Source organism: Lottia gigantea, assembly GCF_000327385.1.
Source record: "Lottia gigantea unplaced genomic scaffold LOTGIsca_281, whole genome shotgun sequence".
Classification (NCBI taxonomy): Eukaryota; Metazoa; Mollusca; class Gastropoda; family Lottiidae; genus Lottia; species Lottia gigantea.
This window is the reverse complement of record NW_008708903.1, coordinates 79310-90155: the sequence shown is the minus strand read 5'-3', so window position 1 is coordinate 90155 and position 10846 is coordinate 79310. Positions and strand designations below refer to the sequence as shown.

Sequence of the window (10846 nt, the reverse complement as noted above, 5' to 3'; positions counted from 1 at the left end):
AAATTCATCCACTTATATTATTATTATTAGTGATCAAGTTAAATTTCATTCAACTTATATTATTATTATTAGTGATCAAGTTAAATTTCATTCAACTTATATTATTATTATTAGTGATCAAGTTAAATTTCATTCAACTTATATTATTATTATTAGTGATCAAGTTAAATTTCATTAAACTTATATTATTATTAGTGATCAAGTTAAATTTCATTCCACTTATATTATTATTATTAGTGATCAAGTTAAATTTCATTAAACTTATATTATTATAAGTGATCAAGTTAAATTTCATTAAACTTATATTATTATTAGTGATCAAGTTAAATTTCATTAAACTTATATTATTATTAGTGATCAAGTTAAATTTCATTCAACTTATATTATCATTATTAGTGATCAAGTTAAATTTCATTAAACTTATATTATTATTAGTGATCAAGTTAAATTTTATTAAACTTATATTATTATTATTAGTGATCAAGTTAAATTTCATTCAACTTATATTATCATTATTAGTGATCAAGTTAAATTTCATTAAACTTATATTATTATTAGTGATCAAGTTAAATTTCATTAAACTTATATTATTATTAGTGATCAAGTTAAATTTCATTCAACTTATATTATCATTAGTGATCAAGTTAAATTTTATTAAACTTATATTATTATTATTAGTGATCAAGTTAAATTTCATTAAACTTATATTATTATTATTAGTGATCAAGTTAAATTTCATTAAACTTATATTATTATTAGTGATCAAGTTAAATTTCATTAAACTTATATTATTATTATTAGTGATCAAGTTAAATTTCATTAAACTTATATTATTATTAGTGATCAAGTTAAATTTCATTCAACTTATATTATTATTAGTGATCAAGTTAAATTTCATTAAACTTATATTATTATTAGTGATCAAGTTAAATTTCATTCCACTTATATTATTATTAGTGATCAAGTTAAATTTCATTCAACTTATATTATTATTATTAGTGATCAAGTTAAATTTCATTCAACTTATATTATTATTAGTGATCAAGTTAAATTTCATTCAACTTATATTATTATTAGTGATCAAGTTAAATTTCATTGAACTTTTTAAGAGATTGTGAAGATATTTTGACCAATAATGACCATCTCAAACGCAATAACTTCTAATTTTGGATGAATTGATACAAGTTCGTTTTGATATGGATTTTCATTGGTTGAAATATCTTCACGCTGTTGTAAAGAGCTTATCTAATTCGACACTCACCAAAACGCAATGTGTAAAATATCCAACAGCTAAATGACACGTCATTTCTCCCAGATACTGCCAGTCACAAGGTCAAACTGAACCCTAACTAAAAAACGTAATAGCTAGTGAGTTTTATATTTGATATTAAAAAAGTTTAAAGTGTCAAGGTTTATTAAGCAGAATGTGTAACCCTTAAAAAAACAGTTTAAAATCTCCCGGGGGGGGAAAATTACTTCTCTCTATTTAAACATCATTATTATTATAAAACTTTTAAATATTAAATCATCCATTTTAGATAGCACCCTTTATATTTTACTAACATGAAAGAAAATAATTCAATAATTTTGATATCAAAGCTGAGAATACAAGTGTAATATTTTTGATAAAATGTGCATTAAGAGATAATAAGAAGTGATTGTTTCCATTAATATGACCTATTCTCTAGAGAGTTATCAGGTAAATGATTTAACAACAGCTGAATGAAGAGTTTAATTCTGTAATAAACGCCTCAAAGTATCACAGATATTAAATTAGATTGTTATTTTTAATGGGAAGCAAAAAGTCAGATGATATTGACATGGTAATAAAAATAATTCTCACTGGAGTATTTAGAAACTACTGAATTATAACATTCTTTCTATTTTCTAGTTTTATACAATACAGGCCAACAATTCTTCTTCAATTTTTCTTTCTTTTGTAGTTGCTAGGTAATCGGCCCTGAACATTTCACTTTTTTCACTTATTTTACTATCCTGATGAGGATTGCATATCTGAAACACATGTTGGCAGCATGAGATGAGCTCAATCAATTAGCTAACATTAAGTCCTATATCTGAAAGTTGCCCTTTATTTCTCCAAACAGATGTCCTGATGAGGATTGTATATCTGAAACGTGATAAGATGAGATGAGCTCAAGTCAATTAACTAACATGAAATCCTATATTGAAAAATGTTAGCCCTGATGAGGATTGTATATCTGAAACACACGTGGGCAGCACCAGATGAGCTCTATTAAAAAAGTTATTTTTTTCTTTGAGAATTTTAAAAATGAAAGAAATGTGACCCCAATTAAAAACAATAAAAACAACACGAAACCTACTCAGAAATACTAATCAATACAAACTAAATACTGACAATCTATATTTAGAAATAACATGTAAAAATAGATAGAATATAAATATCAGAGAGTGATATCAGGAGTCTAATTAGAGACAGTATTACGTGACTATCAGGGTTTAACAATAAATATCAATATAGAGAGAAAAACAACTGGTAAATATAAAATATAATAATAATATAATCATCAGATCAATCATATTGTAATATCTTTATAATTGTTTTTATCTATTATTAATATCTCTACTTTCTTCAACAAATAGAATTACCCAAGTATACTCTAGAACTTATGTCATGCTTTCCTCTGATGAAAACTTGTCTGTTTCCTAGAGTTTGTTTACCTTCCTAGACCAAGTGTATCAGTATCGAGTAGGGCAGCAACGATTTACTGATGAATCTATGAATCAGGTTTCTACCTTCTTATCTATCGATTGCGTTGGATAAAAATAATCACGATGTATCGGCACGATTAATTCTTAATCACCTTTTAAGAATTTGCAAAAATTAATTCCTGACTTTAAAAATTGAGATTTTGTTTACAATTCCTTATTTCTAAATGTTCTCAAGTGTTTAATAATGACAAACTTGTTAGTAATTTTACAAATTTCTGCTATTTTTTATTTTTCCTTCTCTAATAAATGAATCACAATAAATCCTATCGTTGAATGAGTATCGTATAGTGTATCAAATCGTAACTTCAAGAATCGTTGCAGACCTCGTATTCAGCCTTCCACTTTTAGAAACTTGTCTTTATAAGTTTGTGACACTCTCCTAGACTGGTTGATTATTTTTATATGACATATAGTATTTAATTAATTATAGTTGATTATTTATCAATGGATTCTAGATATACTCACACTCACACACAAAACTAAACTCAGGATCTGTGTTCTTATATCAACTCTACCTAAACTTCTTGTCAGTTTCTGTATCTTTGCCTGTCAAATTTTCATGAAAGTCAAACATCAGATCTGAGGAACTTGGTTTTATAGAATGCGTAGTGCCCGGATGTTTTTTTCTAACCACATTTCAAATTCTAAAAATTCTTCACAAATCTTATAAATCTTCTATCAATATCTTCACCTCATGTCAAAAGTTTTCATCAAATTTCTTCTGAGTTGATCATTCTGTTTGAACCAGAATAATAAAAAAATAATAATTTATAAAAATCAGTGAGTTCTTGGAGATCATTTCCACCTCCTTTTTAACAGAGAGTTTTTTTTATTCCTGAATTCTGCAAATCAATTTTAACATCAATTTCTACTTCGTTAAACGTCACAATTCTGCAGTTTCTCGTTATTTACAAATCATCGGTGATCGTGCCAATTTTATTTAATTTTCCTCCAAGTCTTGTCTCCGATATTCTGCGTAAACATTTCTTTATTTGTTAATAATGCCAATATCTTCTTGATTTATGACGCAACACGTCTCCAGCGGATGTTTCCAAATTACTAATATTTTTTATCTGCATAAAAACGATAAAAATAACGAGAGTCAGCTTACAAATTAATAACTTTTCTTTGAGATGAAATAACGGAGAAAAAAGTAAAAAGAGAAATTAATGTAGCAGTGTCTTGAATATTTATAAAAATTCATTTAAAAATACATCAAACTAGTTTAAAGAGAGAAATATTCTACAAGCTGTTTTATTTTTTAATAAACTAGAATAATAAAAGGAATACCATTCTTTAGATTTTGAGTTCATTATGTAACTTTACAGAAAAGATTGGGGTAATATCTATACTGTAAAGGCATTCTACGTTATTCTATTAACATCTTTCTAATACTCTTACAGGGACAGGCACGACATTCTGGGTGGTTGATTTGGGTCTTGAGTATATGTAAACTGTCTTCAGAACTACAAGAAATCACTACTTCTATATATATCTTTTCTATATATCACCACAGTGTATCTTAAATTGACGAGTCATCATTTTAACATTCAAACTTGGATAATTCTTAACGCACATGGATTTGAAGGCTCAAATTTTGAATCACTTTTACTGATTGGCTTATCTAAAAAAATTCATGTTTTTCAGGCTAAAAGTATGTTTGGTCAAAAAGATTGGCGCACCTGTCCCTTAAATGCATTCGCATTCAGATAGATATATGAAGATATATATATATACAAGGGGAAGTTTTCTGGGAACCTGTGGTCATAAGCAAAAAAAACAGAAAATCAGAACTTCTTTTAATCTACCCCAAACTATTTGAGTATCTTGTAGTCAAAACAAATGATTCAAGTGACCAGAAATTACATAAAAACCAACTTCTATACAATCAATACAGAAACTATAGAAAATTCTACTGAAATTAATTTACACCAAATTTTAATTTTCTGATCTAATTATAATATTGTCTGGACCAGACAGACGTCAAAAACAGAATTTTTACATTAATAACTGTCAATATATTATGATTTATTATCAACTGTGGTCTGTTGAATATTGGTAACTTTTAGAGTTTAAATTCAGAGTGGATACTGAGTTATTGGGTATATTTTCAACACTCTGGCATCCTACGATGATACCACATATACAGGGTTATCTGAGGTGGCTATATACTCTATCAACTCCAGTATCAACACTGTACTGAGCTATATACTCTATCAACTCTAGTATCAACACTGTACTGAGCTATATACTCTATCAACTCTAGTATTAACACTGTACTGAGCTATATACTCTATCAACTCCAGTATCAACACTGTACTGAGCTATATACTCTATCAACTCCAGTATTAACACTGTACTGAGCTATATACTCTATCAACTCCAGTATTAACACTGTACTGAGCTATATACTCTATCAACTCTAGTATCAACACTGTACTGAGCTATATACTCTATCTATCAACACTGTACTGAGCTATATACTCTATCAACTCCAGTATCAACACTGTACTGAGCTATATACTCTATCAACTCTAGTATCAACACTGTACTGAGCTATATACTCTATCAACTCCAGTATCAACACTGTACTGAGCTATATACTCTATCAACTCTAGTATCAACACTGTACTGAGCTATATACTCTATCAACTCCAGTATCAACACTGTACTGAGCTATATACTCTATCAACTCCAGTATCAACACTGTACTGAGCTATATACTCTATCAACTCCAGTATCAACACTGTACTGAGCTATATACTCTATCAACTCCAGTATCAACACTGTACTGAGCTATATACTCTATCAACTCCAGTATCAACACTGCACTGAGCTATATACTCTATCAACTCCAGTATCAACACTGTACTGAGCTATATACTCTATCAACTCTAGTATCAACACTGTACTGAGCTAAATACTCTATCAACTCTAGTATCAACACTGTACTGAGCTATATACTCTATCAACTCTAGTATCAACACTGTACTGAGCTATATACTCTATCAACTCCAGTATCAACACTGTACTGAGCTATATACTCTATCAACTCCAGTATCAACACTGTACTGAGCTATATACTCTATCAACTCTAGTATCAACACTGTACTGAGCTATATACTCTATCAACTCCAGTATCAACACTGTACTGAGCTATATACTCTATCAACTCTAGTATCAACACTGTACTGAGCTATATACTCTATCAACTCTAGTATCAACACTGTACTGAGCTATATACTCTATCAACTCTAGTATCAACACTGTACTGAGCTATATACTCTATCAACTCCAGTATCAACACTGTACTGAGCTATATACTCTATCAACTCCAGTATCAACACTGTACTGAGCTATATACTCTATGTATCAACACTGTACTGAGCTATATACTCTATCAACTCTAGTATCAACACTGTACTGAGCTATATACTCTATCAACTCCAGTATCAACACTGTACTGAGCTATATACTCTATCAACTCTAGTATCAACACTGTACTGAGCTATATACTCTATCAACTCCAGTATCAACACTGTACTGAGCTATATACTCTATCAACTCCAGTATTAACACTGTACTGACGAGGTTCAGAAGGCCGTTACAGTTTTGTTTGCAGTTCGTCAAAAAATGAGATAACTTAGTTTATATAAAGATTTAAATCACTTTAACACAGTTTACTACTAGACTGAGAGATTGTAGCTAGAATAGTGATACAGCTAACTTGAGAATAAAACTTGACGAGTATATCCCTTCAGACACAGAGTTAGAAATTTAAGATTAACTTGATTATTATATTATACCAGATCTTTTCAATTCAATTAATTTAGTTTACCAGATTACAGTTGATTGCTCACTCCTGGTAATTAGTCTACAACTGTTCATAAATAAACCAAGTAGTAACGATCCAAACCGCAAAACGAAACCAGACGTCCATAACAACATTTCCACAAAATATTAGTAACAGCTAATGAAGTTTTCACATGAGAAAGTATATCAATTGTAAGTGAGTATTTCAAAATGAAAAGTGATATTATACCTCTATTGAAGGTATACAGAGATCTAAATATTTAATTTACAATCACAGAGAGTTTTATCTCAGCTCTAGGTATCTGTATTCAAATAACTTATAGTGAAATGTATTCATATAAAAATCATATAGCTGATTCTATTACAATCCATCTAAATTAACAATTTATATTTAAATAGATTATAAAATAGTTTGCTAAACTTGTTATGTGTATAGTATTCATTTATTTCATGCTAATTTTCAGTCAGACATCTGTGCTATTTCTACCAAACTAAACATTATATGATATTACTATTGAAAAGGTTCTTAGATACTATATATCATGTTCTGGTATACTGACTTCATAGAATACTTAGTTTTGGTGTTATTGCTAGATCTCCTGATGTCTGAATAACAAATTGGAATGGTGCAAACTGATGCTAACAGTGTGCTCAATACACATATCTTAACAATCAATTTAATATAAGATGAAACCAAGGTGTATCAACTGGTAAAGTAGATATTAGAATTAAACAGTTTAATTTATTGGTTTTACTTTATTTCACTTGAAGATCTCAGTTGTATATAGTGGTCTCAATATTTTATTGATGTTTATATATAACTTGTATATTGGTTTAATTATGATATCTAGACAACTGTATCACTTGAAGATCTCAGTTGTATATAGTGGTCTCAATATTTTATTGATGTTTATATATAACTTGTATATTGGTTTAATTATGATATCTAGACAACTGTATCACTTGAAGATCTCAGCTATATTCATCTCTATCAATCTAATTCAGTTTATTTACCAGATACAATTTCCATTATACCATCATTCAGTCAATATCGCTCCAGAGTAGCCGGTCAATACGGAATTATATTTACAGAACTACTTAATAACATGATGTATACATACACCTAATCTTATTACTCCTCATACAATATATTGTGTATCTACGCCAGATTAAATAACTCATCAATATCTGATGAAGTTTCTAGTCAAATCGTGTTTCTGGTATCGTGTTACATTCTAACCTTCAAAATCTCCTATAAACCAGCCTCTTCCAGTCTAAGTCACATACTAAAACAAATTTGTCATATATTTTGTCTGAGTCAAGGGCAATAACTCAATAATTGTTCATCTAAAAAAAAAAATTCATACCAAGATTTATATTGATAAAAAGCCTGATTCACATATATATAAACAATTATTAAAACATTCCAATCTGATCATTGAAAAAAACAAAACTCTATCAAACAGTAGTCTCTATCAAACAGTAGTGTGTTTAGTCTCTATCAAACAGTAGTCTCTATCAAACAGTAGTCTCTATCAAACAGTAGTCTCTATTAAACAGTAGTCTCTATCAAACAGTAGTGTGTTTAGTCTCTATCAAACAGTAGTGTGTTTAGTCTCTATCAAACAGTAGTCTCTATCAAACAGTAGTCTCTATCAAATTCACTAGTAAATATATAGAGGGGACTACAATATACATCCTCTATATAACATGACTAGAGAGCCGCAGTGGCTCAGTCTATTAGACGCTTGCTCGCTAACCTGTAGGTCCAGGGTTCAATCCCAGCATGAGTCTAGATAATACCTTCAGATTTTCCAACCCAGTTTCCCCCTGTCAGTGAGTTAGATGTCTGCTCGCTAACCTGTAGGTCCAGGGTTCAATCCCAGCATGAGACCAGATAATACCTTCAGATTTTTCAACCTAGTTTCCCCCTGTCAGTGAGTTAGATGTCTGCTCGCTAACCTGTAGGTCCAGGGTTCAATCCCAGCAAGAGTCCAGATAATACCTTCAGATTTTTCAACCCAGTTTCCCCCTGTCAGTGAGTTAGATGTCTGCTCGCTAACCTGTAGGTCCAGGGTTCAATCCCAGCATGAGTCCAGATAATACCTTCAGATTTTTCAACCCAGTTTCCCCCTGTCAGTGAGTTAGATGTCTGCTCGCTAACCTGTAGGTCCAGGATTCAATCTCAGCATGAGTCCAGATAATACCTTCAGATTTTTCAACCCAGTTTCCCCCTGTCAGTGAGTTAGATGTCTGCTCGCTAACCTGTAGGTCCAGGGTTCAATCCCAGCATGAGTCCAGATAATACCTTCAGATTTTTCAACCCAGTTTCCCCCTGTCAGTGAGTTAGATGTCTGCTCACTAACCTGTAGGTCCAGGGTTCAATCCCAGCATGAGTCCAGATAATACCTTCAGACAACAATAAATATCCACATTATAATATACCATATAAAAAACATATTTTACAATTCTCTAATTTATTTTTTACCAATTTCATCTATAAAGATTTCAAAATCCATGAATATATCAGCTAGATCAGATTCAAATCTAGTTTTTTTTTCAACTTTCAGTTCATTTTCATGAATACCAATAAAATTTCAGATTCTGAATCTGTCAAACAACCGAGAAAATATAACTAGAAATTACAGAGATAATAAAAATACTCTCTTTTCCAGTAGATAGTTATAGAATTGGGAAGAGAAATGAAAGAATGGGGGAGGAAAGAGAGAAGATGAGAGAGGGGGAGGGGGTTAAGGGTGAGAGGGTTAGTTATGGTGAAGAGAAAAGGGAGTTATTGGGGGAAAGAATGGAGAGAAAAGAGATGGGGGTAGAATATATAATAAGTTTTGGTTGAAGTCAGAGGTTTAACTATCTTCTATGGTCAATTAATAACTGTCCATGCTTACAATATTTTATATCTCTACTGTTGATAGACAGTTATAATAATAATCTATGAAATAAGATAGAGGTGAACTATAACACTGTATAATTGTAAGATTACTGAATGAGGGCGAAATGAAATGAGAGACGGGGATGGGGGGAGGGGTTGAAAAAGAGGGAGTGTATGAGTGAATCCAGCTTTAACATTAATTTATATCTTTGATGATCCTGTATAGTAATTGAACCTCTGTCATATCAGTTTTCTCTCTTGTCACCTCAATAACTTTCACTCTAGACAGATTGTCTATCTTGTTAGCTTGTGGACGTGTGATTTTGAATTGTCAGATATATATCAGATTTTTCTTGGCTGGTCTTATTTCTGGTCTGATTTCTTAATTTGGCAGCGCCAGCATAATAGATTTAATATTAATATTTGTGAGACTAATATAAACAAACAGGTAAATAATAATAATAATAACGAAGTAGATAAATAAATAACCAGTTAAATAAATAAACCTGGTAAATAAATAAACTAAATAAAGAACCTGTTAATAGACATTGGGGGTGATAAAGATATTTCACTTGGGGGTAGTGGATATATTTTACGAGGGTGAAGTTGTTGAAACCTGACCCTGACAGAAATCAATAAACAATATCATGATTTATAGACCAGACCAAAATAAGTACCAAGCAAAAATTGATAGTGTATACTTAAAGCCAAGACAGACAAGAGGAACTAGTTGAACTGTCTACCAGGAGAGGCTGTCTGCTGATCAACATTCTCACTCCTTCTTTCACTGTAGACGAGAGCTGATCAACATTCTCACTCCTTCTTTCACCGTAGACGAGAGCTAATCAACGTTCTCACTCATTCTTTCACCGTAGACGAGAGCTGATCAACATTCTCACTCCTTCTTTCACCGTAGACGAGAGCTGATCAACGTTCTCACTCATTCTTTCACCGTAGACGAGAGCTGATCAACATTCTCACTCCTTCTTTCACCGTAGACGAGAGCTGATCAACATTCTCACTCCTTTTTTCACTGTAGACGAGAGCTGACCAACATTCTCTCTCCTTCTTTCAATGTAGACGAGAGCTGATCAACATTCTCACTCCTTCTTTCACCGTAGACGAGAGCTGATCAACGTTCTCTCTCCTTCTTTCACCGTAGACGAGAGCTGATCAACATTCTCACTCCTTCTTTCACCGTAGACGAGAGCTGATCAACATTCTCTCTCCTTCTTTCACCGTAGACGAGAGCTGATCAACATTCTCTCTCCTTCTTTCACCGTAGACGAGAGCTGATCAACATTCTCACTCCTTCTTTCACTGTAGACGAGAGCTGATCAACATTCTCACTCCTTCTTTCACCGTAGACGAGAGCTGATCAACATTCTCTCA

The 10846-nt window shown here is 31.4% G+C and overlaps 1 protein-coding gene across 1 annotated transcript in view; it reads right to left on the bottom strand.

Moving 5' to 3' along the window:
* Positions 1 to 10846, bottom strand: part of LOTGIDRAFT_175436 (hypothetical protein) — a gene marked incomplete at both ends in the record, with an annotated part of 24823 nt that overhangs the window by 11696 nt on the left and 2281 nt on the right. The window contains one exon of the mRNA XM_009056652.1: positions 8931 to 8973. Within this exon, the coding sequence (XP_009054900.1) occupies positions 8931 to 8973 (43 nt within the window). The remainder of the gene's footprint in view (positions 1 to 8930; positions 8974 to 10846) is intronic.